At 35.3% G+C, this 24,218-nt stretch overlaps 1 protein-coding gene across 1 annotated transcript in view; it reads right to left on the bottom strand.

Moving 5' to 3' along the window:
* Positions 1 to 2,923: 2,923 nt before the first annotated feature.
* The window catches only part of LOC138710934 (muscle-specific protein 20-like), a 106,080-nt gene continuing 84,785 nt past the window's right edge, over positions 2,924 to 24,218 (bottom strand). Inside the window, exons 2-4 of the mRNA XM_069842134.1 lie at positions 10,276 to 10,487; positions 6,721 to 6,841; positions 2,924 to 3,196 (exon numbers count right to left, since the gene is read on the bottom strand). Of these exons, the coding sequence (XP_069698235.1) occupies positions 3,005 to 3,196; positions 6,721 to 6,841; positions 10,276 to 10,487 (525 nt within the window). The 3' untranslated portion in view covers positions 2,924 to 3,004. The remainder of the gene's footprint in view (positions 3,197 to 6,720; positions 6,842 to 10,275; positions 10,488 to 24,218) is intronic.

Here is a 24,218-nt window from a genome sequence, read left to right as displayed (position 1 = left end):
TGATTAGGAGACACTTCAGACATAATTCCTTGCGAGTTAAGGTGTAATATTATTTTTGGTGTGAAAATTACGTTGTTCGTATGTGTAATACCTGCCTTTATTTCGATTAAATATTGCGAAATTCTTGTACATTCATTTATGCACGATTCAATAATTTTCAGTTGCACCGCACGGATATTTAGATATGTTGAAATTATAGGTTATGTTTACTGTACCAATTGCCCTTTTCTATCTAATTTTAGTGGTCTCCAATGCCCTGCCACTACATATGTATTTTATGTCATATGAAAATTATAGGTTATGTTTACTATATTTAACTTATATTCGCAATTATACATTACAATTAAACATAATGTCATGTATGACACCCGTCACATTCTATTTGTCTGTATTTTAATACTACAATTGAGTACTGAATTATTGTATTTATCTACTACCTAAGAGACGAAGTAACACAATCGTACGTACACTACTTTCATAGGAGTGGTATGGTAAATTTTCTGTCTACAATTAATGAAAGTAGATGTGCTAAATTAAAATCACAATATAAATTCGTTTTTATTGAACCTCAAAATAGCTTCCATTCTAAACTTAAAATGTTGCTGCGAACAGATTATGTTAACACCTAAAATTCTCTTCACATTAAAATAACACAGTTTTGTAATTATTTCTGCAACATATTATGCAACAAGAAGTAAACGGAACTTATGGGCACATTACACTAAATAAAACTTAGGCTATGATACGCAATAAAGTTATAATATAATAATTCACTGAGCTCCATACACTGAAATAGAAAACCCGAACATACATTACGGCCTGGTGTAGATCGAAAAGGCATTGACTGTGCCGTATTTCGCTTTGTTGTGAAAAGTTGTGTAAACTGTGAAATGTTCGTTATCGGTTGTAATAACTGTAAATGGCTAAAATACAATAATATGGGACAAGGAGACGTTTGTGGTACTATAAATATTGTAAGAAAAAGAGGTCGGAGTTATCCTTCTTCTGAAAGATCCAGGAAGGTGAGTTTATAAAATATAATATATACTTTATGAAAAAAAATATATAAACCTTATGTATTTCATATTTCAATAGGGGAAGGAAGGTATTAATTTTTTCAAAAGAATACGATATCGAAAGTACAATACATTTTATCGTCTGCTGGGGAAAGGATCTGTGATGAGGCGATACTAGCGATCCTGGTGGTTAGCAACTATCTATGGATGCATATTTCAACTGTCTATGTATGCATATTTAGTAAGTATTGAGCTTCGTGACTGTATAGCAGAGGTCTGCATCGGACGTTTTCGCTCGAGCGCCAAGTAGTTCATAGCATAATCCGATAGGTAGCGCACATGCACATGATGAGAAATCCTCGAACGGTGTAAGCCGAGCGTTAGACATTCGTTCTTGTTACAGTGATGAACTGTGTAGTAACATCATAGATATTTATGATTTCAAAATTTTGCAGTGTTTAACTAACCTCTCCATAATATAATAATAATAATAATAATAATAATAATAATAATAATAATAATAATAATAATAATAACTGCCTCCCATTGGAGGTAGCCCAGAAGGACTCAGTATACTCTCCTACATGAATTTTGCAATATTAAATGTTTACATAAATTTTGTAGAAAGAAAATTAAAATAAACATATTTAGTAGTATTTAGTAGTAGTATTAGTAGTATTTATTTATTTAACCTGGTAGAGATAAGGCCGTCAGGCCTTCTCTGCCCCTCTACCAGGAGATTCCAACTACAATATCAACAATAAAATTACAATTAGTATTAAATTTACAATTACAATTACAAATAATATTACAATTAGTATTACATATATGAATAGAAAGTGAATAAATAAAAAAAATTAAACAGAGTGAATATGATGACTCAGAATTTGGCAAGATCGTTTCAAAACTGAAGTTATGATGTCAGCAGTAAGTGTCTGTGGTAGTTCAAAAGTCTTCCTGAAGCGTTCAAAGAACTTGGGAATCACACCACGAGCTCCAATAAGAAGACCAATCACCTCAATTTCTTCAAGCTGGTATTTTGCTTTGAAGTAATCAACTACAAAACTTGCTTTAAAATGTAATATAAATGTGTAGGTAAATGTTTTTTTTCCCCCACACAGGAGTGATTTTGTTTTTGCCACATCTGATAGATGTTATTGGATGTAAATGTAATTATTATAAACGGAGAACACAATCACGATAATGCAAGAACTGTATCAAGTTTTCTAGTAATAATAATAATAATAACAATAGGCTAATAATAATAATAATAATAATAATAATAATAATAATAATAATAATCTCTAATAATTAGTGTATCAATCCTTGCGTCTGTAACAGTTGTGCAGCATGATTATTCGTGTTATTATATTTTCTGTGACGTTATCTCTGTACTAATATTGTTATTAATCTAGACTACTGCTATATCAATAACATTTTGTAAAACGTTTCTACATTGTCGCAGTATATAGGCGGAACACTATGTATGGACCTATCATATTATATATGGTAAATCAAATATTGAATAATTATTAATTAGCAATAATAACTGTATATCGAAGTTGTTCATACTATTTTATTTATAACTTCATGTTCCTGTTTTGGTACGTTCCATTAACTGTTTCATTAAACGTTTGTCATAAACGCAGAAATAAAAGCCTTAGTTTTATCGTGTGAGCAAAACATACGTGTATCTTATGTGTCGCCTTCCATACAAGATAAGACATGTCGGTGAGATGACCTTGTACTGTGCTTCTATTTATTACGAGCGTATCACGACCGATCGTATCTCACTCGAGGGTGCGACACTCGACCGAGTTCAAGCGGGCGATTTAACTCCAATGCAGCACTGTGCTGTATATACTAGACTGTGATTATATGCTAAATAAACAAAGGTACTCCTAGTGTTCTGTGTTAAATGCAGTTTATTACACACAGCTGTGTAGTATACATCTCAGAATTAGACAATGTTGTCTGGCGGACACGTTTCACTTCCCCAGCAGAATCTTCCTGGTCGCGCCGAAGTTCTGGCCGGCCTGGGTGGCGCCTCTGTTGGAACCTGCCTGGAGTCCGATCACAGTTTCACCAGCTCGGAGTTGTTCTTCACTCCAGTCTCGTCTGTGTTCTTCCGACGGCCTTGGTCCCAGCCAGGGGCCACGCCATTCAGGGTGTTTGTAAGCCTGTAACAAAAGAAGTAGCGGTTGTGTGGGTAAGACACACTGATTTTCTTTACTATACAGAGTAGAAGGTAACCAGTGTACCAAAATGAAACTGGCAATAGATCATGAGGAGAGGTCTGAAAAATCTAAATAGTTTTTTGTGCGAGATCGTCCGTATTTACTTGGTTTCCGCACAAAACCAATCCGCGGAAAGTCTCAAATTCCATATTCAGTATTCCCAACCTAACACACATAACAATTTCCCTCTTCTTACCGCTTAAGTGACATATTGATTTTACTGCTTTAGGCTTTTAACATATTATTTTTAGAGACGTTCAATATAGTAATAATTATAAATTGGAAACTTACCACTGCAATTTCACCTAAATGGCACTGTTAATTATTGTTTTTAAATATTTGCAAAAATTAAGTAAACTCTACAACTCCACTAAAGTTACTGCATTCGTGATGCAAGTAACATTAAGGAAGCCGTGAAAAAATCAACAAGATTCCAGACTCATCATAGACTGGGGGAAAAAAAGACAGCCGTATATCACGGCCTGCTGGAGTATAGTAAACACAGAAAAAATTTTAAAGCAACAATGTTGAAGATAGATATTTTTGTTTTGCAAATTTGCCGTCATTGAACAGAAACAAAAATGGAGATTTCATTGCAACTAATTAGAAATTCCTCTTTCAGGTATGTAATAAACGATCTTCGCACAAAATAATGTACGATACACGAGTGATATGTTTTCTTTCAATTCTCGGAAATTAAAAATGCGACTGAAATTAAAAAAGCTCAACTACGTTTCGCTTTTTCAAACTTTTCCTCGAACATGAAAACTTCAACATACCGCTCTTGTAACGCATATTACTATTTCATAACATTGACCATTCTAGAGAAAATCATTATGTTTCTAAGAAACAGTTGGCTACATCACGACTACTGCAATAACTCTAGCAAGTGCAGCCACCCATCTCTGACCTTCCCCTCCCCCTCTGCGGTATTCAGTCACACGGACGCGATCCTGGGGCAAATCGTAAAACAGCGAACGCGAAGCTCCGCCCACGACCCCTTTCCACTTTTCCCTTACAAGGTCACCACACATTCTAGCGAGAAAGAGTGGAAATAGGGGTTTAGGGTGGGATGACATCTAGTGGAGGAAAGTGGAACAAAAAGAGTGAATGCGGCATCTACGAAGCAAAAGCGGAACTTCGTCCTGTTTCTCTCTCCAGCCTCTCCTTCTCTCTTCCTTGCTTCATGTCTCTCTCTCTTTTTTTTTTTTCTTATGACTTAGCAGAGGGTAGTATTCGATCCGTTGATCTTCCTAACGTTCCTAACGAAACGCACGCACGCTTTTTGGTCACGCTTTAGACCTCTCGGCTACCGAGACGAGTTGGTGGTATTTATGTTTAAGGGAACTGCCATAACGTATTGCAGAAATGCAATGTGTGTCGTTGGATATGTCTTAGTACGTATGTGGTTGTCTAATGCACATTAATTTGGTTGTATTGTGTTGTGTTGTAAAATATGAAATACGTGCGAGGCGGTAGGCAGTGATCCACCGAAGCGGGGCAGATAGTATAGAGAGAGAGAGAAAGAGAGAGAGAGTAGAGAGAGCAGAGAGAGCAGGCGAGCGAGGTGCCGAGCGGCGAGGGTGGGGATAACTTCCCCTACTGGCGTTCGCTGTTTTACGATTTATCCAACAGACTCAAGACACTAACCATTCAGATTATTTTTTACGTATCTACTTATATAGCAATCAGCCATTTGTTTCGGGTCGTTACCGCAATAGAGCACTGCAAACATTGGGCAAAGACTATTTTTTTCCAACTTAACCGTGCGTCATCGAAGGAGAAGTGTAATAAAAGCTTTGTTAGGCCTATATTTAACACGTAGAATCACCTCTTAAATTTTGGTGCATCGGTAGCCTTCCACTCTGTAGTCTATAGACCCTATAAATTCTATATTAACGTCCCTCTTTATCCATAAAAGCTATTTAGAGGCGAAAAATAACACATTTGAGGAATGGCAGAATAATAATAAGGAAATCTGAAGAAAAATATCATAGGATCAACAAGCGATGGCCACCGGCGTAGCTCTGTCGGCTAAGGCTCTTGCCTACCGATCCAGAGTTGCGCTCGGGCGCGGGTTCGATTCCTGCTTGGGGTGATTACCTGGTTGAGTTTTTTCCGAGGTTTTCCCCAATCGTAAGGTGAATGTCAGGTAATCTGTGGCGAATCCTCGGCCTCATCTCGCTATCACCAATTCCATCGATACTAAATATTCTAGTATTTGATACAGCGTCGTTAATTAACCAATTAAAAAAAAACAAGCGATGAATATCACAGACTTATGAGGCCTTACGGAAAAGTCGTACCTTCACCAAAACGCTTGAACGAAATTGCCATTTTCAGTTGATTATCTATGCGGGAAACAGATGACGATCGCAAAGTATGTTTTATAGTATCGTAAAGAATTTGCATTTTAAAATGTTGGCAAAAAAAAAGAAACACGTGCTAGGGAAGTGATAAAAACAAACAAATGCTAGGGAAGTAATAAAAACAAACAAATGCTAAGAAGTAATACAATTTTAGCGATAAACAGCCGTGATTGGATAAGCACGCCTTTCGTACCGTTTTATTGATCAAAAGTAGTATGACGTAGTAAAAGTGTAATAGTCAATGCAAATCAGTACATTGTACGTGCAATATACTCGTAGATATAGTTATAGGTCATGATACCGGTCAAATCTTTTATGTGATTAATTTACAAAACTAGAATATTTTATAATATTGATACTATAAAATCAATGTTTTTCTCGATAAATTTTGATGATGTGTGTAATAAAATAAGGAAAAAAAAAAAAAAAACAAGCACATTAGTGAAATAGAATTTTAGGAAGTCAATTAATACTATTTTATTGTATTAGAGTACCTTATTTTTTCATTATTTATTTTCATGTTGTTTTATGGTCTAGATATTAATGTAATAACTATGTAACCAATTGTATTCAATTAGAATTAGAGTCTGGCTGGGCGGAAGAGAAGGCCTGCTGGCCTTAGCTCTGCCAGATTAAATAAATAAATTATTATTAAATTATTATTATTATTATTATTATTATTATTATTATTATTATTATTATTATTATTATTATTATTTCTTCTAATCTTTATATACTTTCTTCTGCTTTTATCATCTCCCTACCATTTGTTTGTTTGTTTGCCAACATTTTAAACTGCAAAATTTTTACGGTACTATAAAACATGCTTTGCGATCGTCATTTGTTTACAGCATAGACAGTCAACTGAAAATGGCGGCTCCGTTCAAACGTTTTGGTGAAGCTAACATTAGTGAAATAGAATTTTAGTAAGTAAATAAATATTTCATTGTATTATAGTACTTTATTTCTTCTAATCTGTATATACTTTCTTCTAATCGTGTAATAGTTAATTAAATCCCACTACATTTTTCTAAATAAATCAAAATCTCTAGTGAGATTACTGTTGATAATTTATTTCAAAACTAATTAAGTACTTACTGTTCTTCCAATGGCGAAAATGGTCATTGTAACAGTGGCAATATTTTTACGATCCCAGAGGTCAACAGTTTGAAAGAGATCTACGTCCGGGACTCCATATGCAGTACAAGCCTTCTGAAATCTGTATGAAACAAATGCTATTATTGGAACCAAGACAATAAATAAAGCGTAGGCTACAGACCTACGACTATGGTGGCACATAAAGCATTATTCAATACATCTGTTTCTAGTACTTCAAAAGATGCTATAGCAAATTTTTCGTTCTTAATGGATGGGCAAATAAACAAATGAAAGTGCTTATTGTAAATTAAAAAAAAAAAAAAATTGTACGTCGGTGGACTGGAGTTTGACTTGGACTCCGAATCTCCTTACTAACGATCTGAATTAGGACTGGAAAGTGAAATATACGTTTATTAGTAAGCCTACATGATCCTTGAGTCCGTTTAATCTGTATCCTGCTGTACTTTCAAGATTATGTTACAACTTATGACATCAGGTCATGCGTATATTATGCTACACAGAGTATTTCAAAAGTAATGCATAATTGCAATGTGGAGATTTTTGACAAAACGCTCAGATACTTCAAACCACAGTCCAGTATATACAGTCACGAAGCTCAGTACGTACTAAATATGTATCCATTGATAGTTGCTAACCACTAGGATCGCTACTGTCGCCTCATTACAGACAATGCGAAATAGTACCGGCACAGTCTCTTGTTCCTAGCAATCTCAACAACTCAAGCTTCGTGACTGTATATAGCCTACTAGACTGTGTTCAAACCTTGTATTTATAAATTAATATTTTTATGGAAAAATATTCTTGCAACAATTGTTATGACGTTATCGAAAACAATTTTGTATGACACCCTACAGGTTTTTAAATATTAGCTGAAAGAACACATTTTTTTATACCGCGGAACGTAATTTTATTGTAATTGAATTTGGCGTTTCTCTGAATTTCTTAAATTTATGAACAAGAAAATCACAATTTAATTTTAGATATTCAAAATGTTCACAGTTTTCAGTGCAAATTGGTTGTATTGAGCATAACAAAACAATCTAATGTCGGTAGGGCTATCATATCAGTGGAAAGTGTTTTTTTTTTTTTTTTTTTTTCGGAAATTTTAACGTCGTCGTTGTGGACAATTACTATACATAGGATTTTACTAATAGAGAATGTAACAAGGAATACTTTTTCCTTTCTCTTATTTCGATAGAATGAACGGTTTTCATGTAAATTAAACAAGAAGTTTAGCAAATTCGTTGCCTGACTAACATGACTGGATGTGGCAACACGGATCAGCTGTTCTCAACTTTCTTTCAATAGAGTTAGGGGATAATTTTTAGCCAAGGTCGTCATGTCCCGGTATTACGTGATTATCCAGTAGAATTGGGTGTCTTCCGATCTGAGGTGAAGCTTGTATTGCCATCAGCTTAATCTATATCGCAGTACCGATATTTTCTAGTTCGGAACGTCTGGACACAATTTTAAAATACGGAGAGACGAAATGCAACTCGCGTGCCGTTCAATGCTTGTACGCAGAAAGGTTTTCAGTAGGACATTTCTCAATGCAGAGACATTCATCGCTGTCTGCTAGCTGGTCCGTAACACGGGCAGCGTAATTCCAACATTTCGCAGTCGGGATCGACAACGACCTGATGAAATTCTTGACAGGGAAGAGGAGATTTTAAATTTAATCGAGAAAACACGGACCGAAGCAGTCGTTTGATTTTGCAATACGAAGCCTTTTGTTTACATCTCACGTCGGATGAGTTCAATGGACTTTTTATAGACTCCAGTTTAACATGGGAAAAACATATCGAATATATATGCACAAAGTTATCAAGAGTTATATATTTACTAAAGAAATTACTGACTTGCGTTTCTCAAAATTATTTAAGGCGTGCCTACTTTTCGTTCTTTCAGTCGATAATTAGGTATGCCTTAATTTTCTGGGAAAATGGTAGCAAAATTGGGAGTGTCTTGATTTTGCAAAAGAAAGCCATTAGAATTCTATGTCAATCAAACTATCTTGAACATTGTCGACCTCTTTTCAAACAATCACAGATATTAACTGTCATAAATTTATATATATATATATATATATATATATATATATATATATATATATATATATACGACCTAGTCCTTTACACTCGACAAAATATTAATAGCCAATATACATGATCATGAAATTAGAAATAGTGAACAAATTAATATCCCATACTGTAGATTACATAAAGCTAGTACAAATTTTTCTGTCATGGGGATGAAATTATATAATAAGCATCCCAGTCAATATTATAAGTTACCAGCCAATAGTTTCAAAGCTAGATTTTATAATTGGCTTTTAATTCATCCTTGCTACTCTGTAGATGAGTTTCTTAACATAAATTCATACGAAATTGTTTTTTTAATAAATAAAGTTATTTACATTTAGTTAATTATTATATTAAGAGTGAAGTGTTTTCATTAATTTTAGAGTTTCAAAATGTTTTGTGTTTTCATTCTAATTAAACTTTACTGTTTTCAATTATATGTGTATTTATGCTCGACCATGCCGAAATGTACTAATTATACACCTGGTAGCAGTCCTTTAATGCATGTCATTAAAGTACACCTACTCATTAAAGTACAGGTCTTCAGCCAATGATAACTCAGCTTACATGTGTTCAGCCAATGACAAGTCAGCTTTGTACCGTTATAAAACCGCAAGTATCGATTATTCTCGGATATGCAATCGAAAGAGAATTAGCGAAAAGTCACGGAGGCTGGAAATCCAATACTGTCGCAGAAGGTTACGTTCTGTTACTATAATAATTAGCGTTAATTGTAAATAATATTCAAATAAATTCAATTTGTCATCTCGTTTTTCAATGTCGAATTCAATAATCAAGGTTATAATATTATAATATTATCAAGTTTAACGGGACTACGTCAAGGTCAATGGCATTATTGTTTCTCGGAAAAAATCAATACTTTCGCGTCTGCGCACATCTCACAATTCACGACCTAGAACAAGGTCACGTCCGATCTTGTCAGATACAAATAAAATGTATACATCTGAATACCGGTAATTTCAAGTTAGAAATATGGTCGAGCATAAAAAGTCGTATGAAACTCGCCTATAATGGTAATTAAGAAGCTCGTATGAAAATTATGAAACTCGCTTGCGCTCGTTTCATAAATATCCATACTCGATTCTTAATTACTATCATTATAGGCTCGTTGCATAATGTACTATTTCAAATGTATGTTTTTTTTTTTCCTCCATTCTGCATTGTGACGAAGCCTATCACTGTTTGTTTAATGGCTTAATAAATTGAATTGAATTGAATTGAATGCCTCCGTGTGGAATCTTAGGCACTGCGATGTTGCCAGCGAATTTAAACTTTCCATGCAATTATTTATTTTACCATACACTTAATCTCAAAATTTATAACATATTTTTTGTTTATTTATCCTTATTTCAATGGACAGAGTTATAGCGCTTCCATTCTATATAGCTACAGTTGGAGGGTTCATAAATCTATGTAATTGGTGAATGCTTACTGGCTGAGGTTGTCCATCATCTTGTAATCGCCGCCTGTAAGGTTGATTTTGGGGATGAGACCTGGCTGCAGCTTGTTCATCAACTTGCACAGAATGATGCCATCCCGCAGGACGTCCTCGTACTGCACTCCGTGGGGAAAGCGCTCCCCTATGACGGCCTCTATCCACGCCTGGGCCTCCGCTTCCTGCTCCGGCTCACGCTTGCCTGCAACCTGTATAACACAGAGGCCAGTAGTGGTTACTGCAGTGCTCAGAGACGTGGTGTGAATTTCTCCCTGTACAAAAATTAATTATTCCTTAAGTAAAGTGTCCATCTACACGTCATTGGGATGCGCAGCACGAAGGTAGATAAGCTCTCATGATTTCTGGACCTCTGTACTTTCCGATTGTATCTCTGATCCTTTCTGGAAGTTAAGGTGGGGTAAAAAATTCCGCCGTTATCTAGGCTTGTAATCGAGCTCTACTACTCCGTAGCCTGTCTCTCTATCGACGGAGTTAATTCGGTTTTAATTCCGTTATATACAGGGTGTTTCCGGGCTAGTGTTACTTTCAGGGATAATGGGAAGGGCACATGTATCAATTTGAGATAAGGAACCCTGATCCGGAAATGACCGAGTCAAAAGTTATAAGCAAAAATAGTTGTGTGGAAATGAAATAATTTTATTCCTCTGTACACCTTATTTATGTGTATTTATCTGTACAGCTTACACATACTGTATTCATCTGATGTTGTTTACGTTGCCTACTTACAGTATTCCATTCAGTGCGCTGTCTGAGGGGTGGGGACAGGAAACTACACTAAAGCAATGCAGATAGCGTGATGTGTAACGGACATGGTCGGTCCTGATATACACGTCTGTAGACAGCAGTGTATGTGTACAAGTTGCAGTGTCCAGTCGATCAGTCCTAGTGAAATGGAGGAGTACACGAGAGCGGATTATGCAGACCTGATTTTCGAATACGGATGAGCCAATGGGAACAGGAGACAAGCTCACAGATTGTATCGGGCTAAGTACCCACGTAGGAGACATCCGGCCCATACCATCTTTCCACGCCTGTTCCAAAGTTAAGGGAAGGAGGGCACGTGGTGCGAAATTACAATTCCATTTCCACACAACTATTTTTGCTTATAACTTTCGACTCGGTCACTTCCGGACCAGGGTTCCTTATCTCAAATTGACACATGTTCCCTTCCTCATCATCCCTGAAAGTTAGTAACACCAGCCCGGAAACATCCTGTAGATATTTTTAATTATTTGCTGTCAAATATTTTTTTCGTAGAAAATTTATTGTTGTTTGTTAGAGCTATTTATCATTCAGGGACGTCATTTGAGTTTTTACTTTGGGGGTGGGGGACTTTTTTTTAGGGAAGACTTTATAAGCAAGGTGTAACTCGTAGCATACTCCTTCTCTATTTCGTCTGAGAAAAAACTATTTACAATGCCGTAAACAGGGGTAAACTTCACCACAAAAAAATTTGGACCATGATACCAGATGTCCGTAAACAGGAGTAAACTTGACCACGAAAAAAAAAAACTATGATATCAGAATATATTTTTCTCCATTTATTAATAGTTGTTTTTATTATTTTAAGTACAAATACGGATGACATGATGGTTTAATTTTCATGATCAAGTTTACCCTAATTTACAGTGTATTTCCAGTTTCCACATATAGGCACAGTTTTATCTTCTTATTTTACTTAAACGATGCGTTATTTACATGCACTTTGCTGTTAACATGATGTAGGTGCAAACAAATTAACACAAATTTATGTATACTTACTTATGGCTTTTAAGGAACCGGAAGTTCATTGTCGCCCTCACATAAGCTCACCATCGGTCCCTACCCAGAGCAAGATTAACCCAGTCTCTACACTCATATCCTAACTCCATCAAATCTATTTTAATATTATCCTCTCATCTACGTCTCGGCCTCACCAAACGTCTTATTCCCTCCGGCCTCGCAACTAACACTCTATATGCATTTCTGGATTCGCTCATACGTGCTACATGCCCTGGCCATCTCACACGTCTAGAATTAACGTAAAATTATGTCAAGTGAAGAATACAATGCGTCCAGTTCTGTGTTGTGTAACTTTTTCCATTCTCCTGTAAGTGATTCAAAAGAAGTACAGAGCGTTCGCCATTGGCTGAGGCCAGGAAAGCGGCATGTACTGATACGCCGCTTTGTGCGCGCAGTTGTTGAGACACGCTCGACAATCAAGGACATCAAGGTCGACAAGTTATCAGTTGTGAGCCAGATGTTGCAGTATTTAACACGTACAGTGCAGTTTCTTGACACAGTTGCATAAATATTCAGCGTGTGTGTAAAATTTGTTAACAATGCAAAATGCAAAATTCACTCTTGAACAAAGAGTTTTTATGTATGATGCATATGTGAAAACAGAGTCATGTAGAGAGGTGCGTAGCCAATTTGAAGTGAAATATTCGGGTGTTCCAATTCAGGGTAGAGAAACTGTTAGAGGTCTTGTTAACAAATGAAGGACAACAGGGTCGATAAATGCTACAATTCCTAAGCGAAAACGAGGAGTATTGACGGGAGAAAAAATTGATGAAATCAGTGCATCATTTACACGCTCTCCTAATAAATCTCTAAGAAGTGTTTCACAGGAAGTTAGTGTTTCTAAAACATCAGTCTTTACTGCTGCTAAACTTTTAAAATTAAAACTGTACAGAGTATAGTATAGAAAGCGGAAGTTTACGGATAGACGATTCCCGCAAGCGACACCGAAGGCAAGCCGCTTTCCTGGCCCCACCTGTAGGCGAACGCTCTGTATATATGTATGATATAAATGGAGAGAAAAAAAAGTATTGATGTTGACAAATTCTGAATTAACATGTTTTAATGGTGTAATATGCAAATTTATTTAACAAATTCTTGTTCCATTACGCGAAATTTAAATAAGGGCGTCGCAATCTTACAGCAAAGATGACGCTGAGAAAATTTGACCGTTTGCCTAACTAGTGCATAATGTCTTTTATTTCTCATGGGGCGGAACGCTTCCAGGAGCATCGCCAAATGGAAATGGGCTAGCCTCCGACTTGGATTCGTATACGTTTACAAGCTTACACGGCGATGCAACTGGGCGACAACTAATTAAAGGTACGGGTCGGCATAAGAAAGACGAGTTTGCACCTCAACCTTTTAGTGACAGACTAAATTACACAGGGCGCCCAAGAACAAATGTGATTCAATTCTTGCAGAGTATGTTACTGTAAAGTTACACGCGAATAATAACCTAATGCAGGCGTCGTCAACCGATAGCACAGTCGTGCTGGTTGAAGCTGCATAGTGCACAAATCTACACGTGAATCATTTGCTGTGCAGGAGAGGGGAGGGGATGACAGTTGAAACCAGCTCAGTGGCGGTCTACCAGTACAGTCATTCAAGCGTTGTCTGTATTCCTTATACTCTCATAGTCTATTGGTTATGCACCATTCCATGTGTTTCTTATCCTATAACTTAAAGAATTTGAAACATGCAATCATTAATTTCTTCTGGGAAATTAGTAAACAACCCGAGCACATTAAATATGCTGAAATCACCCAAATAATACACTGAGTTTAACAACCCATTTTGTTCCTAAGGCTGGAAACAGTTTCTTCAATGTTATGTTTAACGTAAATTAGGCTATCCCATCTTTCAACAACAGTAAACTAAATTAATACATGAAAATAAAGACCACAAATATGTACAACTATTAAAAATTAATAAACTATATTCAATATTTGTTCTCCATCAAACTACAGCCTATATAAGAGAATTGTTTTCCTTTACACTACATTTAATAAACATTTATGCTCGACCATGCCGAAATGTAGTAATTATACACCTGGTAGCAGACCTTTAATGGACCTCATTAAAGTACACTTACTCATTAAAAGTCAGGTCTTTCAGCCAATGACGACTCAGGTTACAACTGTTCAGCCAATGACAGGTCAGCTTTCTACCGTTATAAAACCGCAAGTATCGATTATTCTCGGATATGCAATCGAAAGAGAATTAGCGAAAAGTCACGGGGGCTGCAAATCCAACTGTCGTAGAAGGTTATGTTCTGTTACTATAATAATTAGCGTTAATTGTAAATAATATTAAATAAATTCAATTTGTCATCTCGTTTTTCAATGTCTAATTTATTTTTAATGTTATCTCTGTAGGTTCTTATGGCCTAGCAAGGTCATTGTGAACATCTGTTCCTCGGAAAAAATCAATACTTTCGCGTCTGCGCACATCTCACAACATACGGGACATTGGGCAAGGTCAGGTACAAAGAAAATTAATAATATCAAGTTAGAAATATGGTCGAGCATAAAAAGTCGTATGAAACTCGCCTATAATGGTAATTAAGAAGCTCGTATGTAAATTATGAAACTAGCTTGCGCTCGTTTCATAAATATCCATACTCGCTTCTTAATTACCTTCATTATAGGCTCGTTGCATAATGTACTATTTTCCTTTCTAGAAACAGTACATTAAACTTACTTTAAGATAACGAATTGCGAAATTAGTTACATTTTACCAATAGAGTTAGGGAAAGAATGTGTAATGTTTAGTTTATTATTGTTATTGTTATTATTATTATTATTATTATTATTATTATTATTATTATTATTATTATAATACACATTAGTTATTAGTAATTTTTGGATGAAAGTGGTTCGTTCTTCTCCCTTATATTTTTCATAATAATTTTAATGATAGAACGAATAATATCGTTGTAGGTTGAAATTCCTTCTGTTATTCAGAACTTTACCACAAATCAAATACGTGGGCACTCCCGACTTTTCAACAAATAGAAATGACTCTTCCCATAATAACAAATTCAATGGCGTGGATGGCCTATCGACATCCCTTCTTCTGACATTTCTGGTCCGCCACTGTGTACTACAGAGAACGAACTGCGTCCGCGCGCCTGCACAGACATCGCTACACAGCAGGAGAGGCGCTGCACGTAACTAGATAGAAAGATGCATTTATTGATGCATTTATTGATGCATCATAAATTATACAAACTCATGTACACAAGATCCTTCGCACGAGCCCGTACGGCCATTCGTGCTGCAACTATGCACAGTTTGAATCTTCAAAGAAAACAAAAATAATACTACTAATAATAAAACAGTAAAACAACAGTTATTATGATTACTACCGTTATCATTAATTATCACAATTACAACTAATCTAACTTCAAACCAAATTTAAAAAAATAATAAAAATAAAATAAATGTAAGATATGAAAAGAGAGAGAAAAAAAAAAAGACACAGTGAAACATATATATATAGGGGAGAGTCGGGTAGTATCGGACAGCGCGTTTCTTTCATCTACCACCATATGGTAGTACCTGAATGACATGGTTACGTTTCTCTATGCGACATCACAGAAACGTAACCATGTCAATCAGGTACTATCATCGTGTGGTAGATGAAAGAATCTCACTGTCCGATATTACCCGATGTCCGATACAACCCGACTCTCCCCTATATATATATATATATATATATATATATATATATATATACATATACACATATATATACATATATACATATATATACATATATACATATATCAACAATTCAATTCCTTATTGAGACTGCACGAAATAATCCAACTAATAAATCGTCGGTTTCTTGGTAAAAGTGACAAATGTCACATTCCAAGGCTTCCAAGTATTATGATAATTTAAGACATAATTTTATATTAAAAACTAATAATGTAGCACATTTACCTCCAAAATAACTTCCTACTAACATCTAAAGAAGTACAGATATCTTTGGATGGATCATTAAACCTTTAAATGCCTTTTCCCAACAATTTTGTATTTTGGACTTGGTCACTTTTACCAAGAAACCGACGAAATATAAAGGTAGTTACAGGAGAATGGAGAAAGTTACACAACGCAGTACTGCACGCATTGTATTCTTCACCTGACATAATTAGGAACATTAAATCCAGACGTTTCAGATGGGCAGGGCATGTAGCACGTATGGGCGAATCCAGAAATGCATATAGAGTGTCAGTTGGGAGACCGGAAGGAAAAGGACCTTTAGGGAGGCCGAGACGTAGATGGGAGGATAATATTAAAATGGATTTGAGGGAGGTGGGATATGATGATAGAGACTGGATTAATCTTGCTCAGGATAGGGACCGATGGCGGGCTTATGTGAGGGCGGCAATGAAACTTCGGGTTCCTTAAAAGCCATTTGTAAGTAAGTAATAAATATAAAGGTAATACATAAAAAAACATACACACGCAATAAAATAAAAATATAAAAAAGACACAATAAATACAAAATGAACATTATCCCCTAAAAAAATGCCTGTGTGTGCAATTTGGAAAATAAAGGTTCAATTTTTTTTTTTTTTTTTTTTTTTTTTTTTGGTTGCACGTAACTAACGCCACGGTAAGTTGAGGACGCCTGACCTAACGTAAAAGTACAAAAGTTAATGGAGAAAAAGAACATTGGTGAATTTAGTCGAATTCTCTTTCCCTCTTTATACATTTTGTTTATAGTTCCAATGTACAAAATTAAACATTTTAGGGCTTAGGAATCAGAAGTTTTGAATACGAAATCAAAATTAAAAGCAAAATTAATGATAGCAGATAATTATGTAATTTTGGAGAGGTTCTGCAAAGATATCTAGACGGAAAAATTAGGAAGAAAATTAATGGAGATACAATTCAATTATTGATTTTGTTAAACAAAAACAATTGGAGTGATTTGGGAACACAAAAAAGGGTGACAGATGAGAGACTGCTTAAGATAATCATGGAATGGAAGTGCACGAAGTGAAAGTGGAAGGCCACCTGACATCTGGATGAAGAGAATTCATACATCAATTGGGAAGAAAATTTGTGCGCGAGTAGTTGAGAACGGAGGATAAAAATGTGCCTTAAATTTGTGCCTTAAATTTTAAGCCAATGTGTAATCATTTACTCTTGTAAACATTGTTAAAACGGAAATATAATCAACTATGTTACAATAATCTTTATGCTCGACCATGCCGAAACGTAGTAATTATACACCTGGTAGCAGACCTTTAATGTATGTCATTAAAGTACACCTACTCATTAAAGGTCAGGTCTTTCAGCCAATGACGACTCAGGTTACAACTGTTCAGCCAATGACAGGTCAGCTTTCTACCGTTATAAAACCGCAAGTATCAATTATTCTCGGATATGCAATCGAAAGAGTATTAGTGAAAAGTCACGGAGGCTGGAAATCCAATACTGTCGCAGAAGGTTATGTTCTGTTACTATAATAATTAGCGTTAATTGTAAATAATATTAAAAAAAATCAATTTGTCATCTTGTTTTTCAATGCCTAATTTAATTTCAATGTTATCTCTGTAGGTTCTTATGGCCTAGCAAGGTCAATGTGGATATCTGTTCCTCGGAAAAAATCAATACTTTCGCGTCTGCGCACATCTCACAACATACGGAACATTGCTGAAGGTCAGATGCAATTAAAATTAATAATATCAAGTTAGAAATATGGTCGAGCATAAAAAGTCGTATGAAACTCGCCTATAATGGTAATTAAGAAGCTCGTATGAAAATTATGAAACTCGCTTGCGCTCGTTTCATAAACATTCATACTCACTTCTTAATTACCTTCATTATAGGCTCGTTGCATAATGTACTATTTTACTCGACCATAAGTCTTACTATAATACTATGTTCATTTGGCTGTATGTGAGGTGGCTGTATCTTAATGATATATATTGAAGTACTGCTATTCAGTATTTTATTGCAACTATCTACTATTGCGATATTGATTAATATTGAATATTTTCAGAGTATAAAATATTGTTTTTATTTTTTTCTGAACATAAAAGGAGTATTTCTTTTGATAATTGAAAATGTTCGTTGTTATTTGTTATAATGAGGTTAGATTCATAATTAGATTGGGAGTTACGAAGTTTATAATTACAAATTATTGTTTTTATATATTATTCGTTTATTATTTTCTTGTTCTAAAGCAGTGGACAATTGGAGCACATTTTTGGTTACCACCTGGCTGTACAGGTTTGTCGTTCTGGTTCACTGACATTGAGACTGCGATACTACTTTTCATTCGGTAGAGATATAGTCCAAGCTCACACAACTTAACAGTTTTGGTACAGACTTCCTAGCTCTGTTCATATGCTGCAGCGTCTACAGATATAAATACAGGAACATCACTTTATTTTTACCAACATTTTTAACATTAACCTGGCTATACTCGGAAACACTGTTGCCCCCTTCCATTATAGGAGTTTGATGTTACTAGTGCAATATGTAAACAAATCATTTTACTAGGTATAGGAGGATAGAAAAGTAGTGTATCCATTTATGTTGTAGGGAAATACGATATTACGATTTTCAGTTTGATCATCACTTTTACGGAATTTATCAAAATACAGTAGAGTAGTAACATTTTTTTTTCAAAAACTTAACTTTTCAGGCGGCTATGTTCGTTATGTAATGTCTACTTTATTTAGCATATTAATTATTGATGTTATCATACAATATAGAGAGTGCATTTAAATTGAGGGGGTCATAAGTAAAGGGCTGTAAGTGCACTTAAGTTACTTTTGAGAAAATGGAATTTAAATGTTTAAGCTTTCGTAAAATCGGTGAAATTTTTTATTTAAATTTTAATGTGTGATGCGATTAAAATATCCCTTTGCCACTAAAATTTTAGATACTTTTGCTTACACTGGATGCACTTAACTCATGTTATTACAAATGTCACTAGCATTCCTTTGCTTCTAGCCACCTCAATTCAAAAAAAGCTAATCTGAATTTTTAAACAAGTTGCTGAAAATGGTTGCCGTTCATTACAATGCAGGCTTCAATTCAGTACGCGTATTATTAAAAACATTTTGAAGCATATTCTCTGAAATTGAATTTATCGTTTCTTGAATATAATTTTTTAGTACGATATTATTAATATAGGTCCTTTCTTCTATAGAAAATGCAATCATATTTATGAAACACACTATACACTGCAGTGTTTACTTCACTGCTTGAAGACTTCGAATGCAACAGCGGCCGTAAGTTTGTGTGTCTGACGGGAGCAAGGACATTAGTGAAGGGGTGAGAGTGAAGTACATTCAGAAATACAGGTACAATAAAAATGCAAGTAAAAATAAAATGATGTCCCTGTATAATATCTCCTTGCAGAGTGCAACCAGAATGGCACACATTGAGGTACACTGAATGTAAATAAAATTTTGAGAGTTGTGAAGCTTTTTGTAAGAAACCACACTGCTTTATGTCATCTGGCTTCAGAGTTATGATTACTTTCGTTTTTATATTGTACCACAATATTTTCAGATACTTCGTACAGGTAAATGTTTGATATTTCCACGGAAGGTTCATTGAACCTCCGAATGTTGAAAAATGTAAGACTGAAGTTTGGTAAACATTTTTCACTTTATGATTGGAAACATAGCTACCTTGAATTGCATAGTTTCTTGAAGGAGTGAACAAAAACTTTCCTTGTAACTGGATGTCCACTGGCATGAAAACTATCTATGTGTACGATATAAAATAAACAAAACGTTATAAATAAACGAATGTATAAACATTACAGCAGTCATGGATCCATAGCAAAACCGGCTGAAGTTGTGTTCTACATCAGCACTTTATTAACAGGCGCACTATAACTTTTGGCAACGCATTGGCCTTCATAACCGACTCCCGATGCCAAATCTTGATGACGTAACATAAACTGTGTACCATCACAGCATGTACCATTGCCAGAACTACCCACAGTTGTAAGGCCCCTTTCATGCAACAGTAGGCGTCCAAGACGGTTTGCGTGCCAATAACCTCAGCCGTTTCGAGATACACTCCGCAAAGAACTCCGATATTCTAAGTGCATTATACTATGTTTCAAGACACTGCAAAACACACACACATACACAAATACTAATGTTAGTCGCTCTTACTGTTTTAGTGCTTGTTAATGGATTCGTACTCCGACTATGAATGATAGAATTTTAGAAGGCGATAAATATCTCTAGCACGATAAGAGAAGTAAAACGAATGATCTTGTGTCTTAAAAGTTTCGGCGTATAAGAAGAACCTGAGCCAGATGAAATTATTGCCGAATTGTTTCTCACTCCACCAAATTTCTCAGCTTTCGGAAAGATGTCTCTGTGGATGAATTCAGATTGAGATTTTAGATATCTCTGAAAGTCGAACAGAAAAAGTACAGAAAGAGAGCTGAAGAGCTTGGTGGAATAAGAGTCTATGCCACTCTTTCACCAAAATCATTTTTTTTCCTTTTGCAAAATATCTTAGCAGGTACCACCTAGTGTACACAATTTTGGTTGTGGAATATGTCTAATTTTATTAATTAATTGAAGGACATGATGGAAGAAAAGCCTATTCCAAGTTTTAAACTTCTGAGAAAAACAACCAAAAAGGAAAACAGTGCGTTGTGCTCCTCTAACCCACATATGTTGGAAGAACTTAAAGACAATATAAGAATTTTTTCATCACCCACCAATTTTTTAGGGAAAGGGTTTAATATAATTTGGGTGTTTTATCCTTAAAAATACGAACTATATTTGGGTGTTTTCACGCCTAAAATACGAACTATATTTGAGTATTTTCATGCTTAAAAATACAAACTATATTTGGGTGTTTTCATGCTTAAAAATACAAACTATATTTGGATGTTTTCATGCTTAAAAATACAAACTATATTTGAGTGTTTTCATGCTTAAAAATACAAACTATATTTGGGTGTTTTCATGCTTAAAAATACGAACTATATTGGGTGTTTTTATGCTTAAAAATATAAACTATATTTGGGTATTTTTGTGCTTACTTACTTACTGGCTTTTAAGGAACCCGGAGGTTCATTGCCGCCCTCACATAAGCCCGCCATTGGTTCCTATCCTGAGCAAGATTAATCCAGTCTCTACCATCATATCCTACCTCCCTCAAATCCATTTTAATATTATCTTCCCATCTACGTTTCGGCCTCCCCGAAGGTCTTTTGCCCTCCGACCTCCCAACTAACACTCTATATGCATTTCTGGATTCGCCCATACGTGCTACATGTCCTGCCCATCTCAAACGTCTGGAGTTTATGGTCCTAATTATGTCAGGTGAAGTATACAATGCGTGCAGCTCTGTGTTGTTTTTGTGCTTAAAAATACAAACTATATTTGGATGTTTTCATGCTTAAAGATACAAACTATATTTGGATGTTTTCATGCTTAAAAATACAAAATATATTTGGATGTTTTCATGCTTAAAAATACAAAATATATTTGGATGTTTTCATGCCTAAAAATACAAACTATATTTGGGTGTTTTCATGCTTAAAAATACAGTAAGTAGTTGTAAACCGCTTTATACATAGCCCATAAGAACCCAATATATTTGAGGTGTCAGCAACACCCCACGCGACTCAATGTTACAAAGTTAGACGCAACTGTCTAAGGATTAATTGGGTTATTTTACGACGCTGTATCAACATCTCAGGTTACTTAGCGTCTGAATGATATGAAGGCGATAATGCCGGTGAAATGAGTCCGGCGTCCAACACCGAAAGTTACCCAGCATTTGCTCGTATTGAGTTGAGGGAAAACCCCGTAGAAAATCTCAATCAGGTAACTTTCCCCTACCGGGATTCGAACCCGGGCCACCTGGTTTCGCAGCCAGACGCGGTGACCGTTACTCCACAGGTGTGGACTCTAAGGATTAATGTTGTCCGTCAACTGATATCTTCTTCTGCCCCGAACATGTTTTCAGTTCACTATTCCTTCAGTATATCCTTTACTAGGCAGTTTCTCCTTAGCCAGTGACCCAGCAAATTTCTACTTATCCCGCTTGAAATTACTTTAATATATTAAACATGCACAAGGAGAAAGAAATGTCTGTAAGCAGATGGACAGACAAACAGTTTTCAGGAATCATTTAAAAATACGGTACGTTTTAATATAGATTCCGTAATCAATTTTTAACGTTACTTTAGCCTATATTTCGTACAGGCTAATAATTTCTCTGGCCGACCCATGAGCTATGTTATTGATCGACTTGGGTCAATGCCTCGAATACGCGGAGAGCCTTCTAGCAATTGCTGCTCTCCTGTGACAGTCATTTGCGTGAGTGTTGGCTGGTTGCTATCCCTGGAATGCGAGTGGTCGGGTAAGCTGTACCCACATATCATACCAGCAGGTGTTCCGGCTTCGTGTGGGACTCTGCTCCTTTTACACATCCCTCTTAGAACATCAGTGACGAGGTTCAGTTGTTACAGGCTGCAGGCAGATAGGGATTCTTTGGCAAGATTTGTATAACCCAAACCTTTCCGTTCTTACTATGACACTGCATTTCTGCAAGCAACTGACTATGCGTTCATTTATTTACTTCTGTTGTTTTTGGATGGCTACTGTTGGTTAATATGAAATAAAATAAGCTTACTGTAAATAGAAAACCCAAGAACCTTTTAGAGAACAAGAATCACGAACTCTAATACAACAAAATTATTCATCAGAGACAGAACAATGCCGTACAATTTCCCTGCTACTTGTAAATGGTTACTATTGGTTAATATGAAATAAAATAAGCTTACTATAAATACAAAACCCAAGAACCTTTTAGAGAACGAGAATCACGAATTCTAATACAACAAAAGTATTCATCAGAGACAGAACAATGCCGTACAATTTCCCTGCTACTTGTAAATGGTTACTATTGGTTAATATGAAATAAAATAAGCTTACTATAAATACAAAACCCAAGAACCTTTTAGAGAACGAGAATCACGAATTCTAATGCAACAAAAGTATTCATCAGAGACAGAACAATGCCGTACAATTCCCCTGCTACTAGTAAATGGTTACTATTGGTTAATATGAAATAAAATAAGCTTACTATAAATACAAAACCCAAGAACCTTTTAGAGAACAAGAATCACGAATTCTAATGCAACAAAAGTATTCATCAGAGACAGAACAATGCCGTACAATTTCCCTGCTACTTGTAAATGGTTACTATTGGTTAATATGAAATAAAATAAGCTTACTATAAATACAAAACCCAAGAACCTTTTAGAGAACAAGAATCACGAATTCTAATGCAACAAAAGTATTCATCAGAGACAGAACAATGCCGTACAATTTCCCTGCTACTTGTAAATGGTTACTATTGGTTAATATGAAATAAAATAAGCTTACTATAAATACAAAACCCAAGAACCTTTTAGAGAACGAGAATCACGAATTCTAATACAACAAAAGTATTCATCAGAGACAGAACAATGTCATACAATTTCCCTGCTACTTGTAAATGGTTACTATTGGTTAATATGAAATAAAATAAGCTTACTATAAATACAAAACCCAAGAACCTTTTAGAGAACAAGAGTATTCATCAGAGACAGAACAATGCCGTACAATTTCCCTGCTACTTGTAAATGGTTACTATTGGTTATTATGAAGTAAAATAAGCTTACTATAAATACAAAACCCAATAACCTTTTAGAGAACAAGAATCACGAATTCTTATATAACAAAAGTATTCATTAGAGACAGAACAATGCCGTACAATTTCCCTGCTACTTGTAAATGGTTACTATTGGTTATTATGAAGTAAAATAAGCTTACTATAAATACAAAACCCAAGAACCTTTTAGAGAACAAGAATTACGAACTCTAATACAACAAAAGTATTCATTAGACACAGAACAATGCCGTACAATTTCCCTGCTACTTTTAAATGGTTACTATTGGTTAATATGAAATAAAATAAGCTTACTATAAATACAAAACCCAAGAACCTTTTAGAGAACAAGAATCACGAACTCTAATACAACAAAAGTATTCATTAGACACAGAACAATGCCGTACAATTTCCCTGCTACTTTTAAATGGTTACTATTGGTTAATATGAAATAAAATAAGCTTACTATAA

Source organism: Periplaneta americana, chromosome 12, assembly GCF_040183065.1.
Source record: "Periplaneta americana isolate PAMFEO1 chromosome 12, P.americana_PAMFEO1_priV1, whole genome shotgun sequence".
In the NCBI taxonomy this organism is placed as follows: domain Eukaryota; kingdom Metazoa; phylum Arthropoda; class Insecta; order Blattodea; family Blattidae; genus Periplaneta; species Periplaneta americana.
Note: the sequence above shows the minus strand (reverse complement) of the source record. Positions and strands in the feature narration are given on the sequence as shown.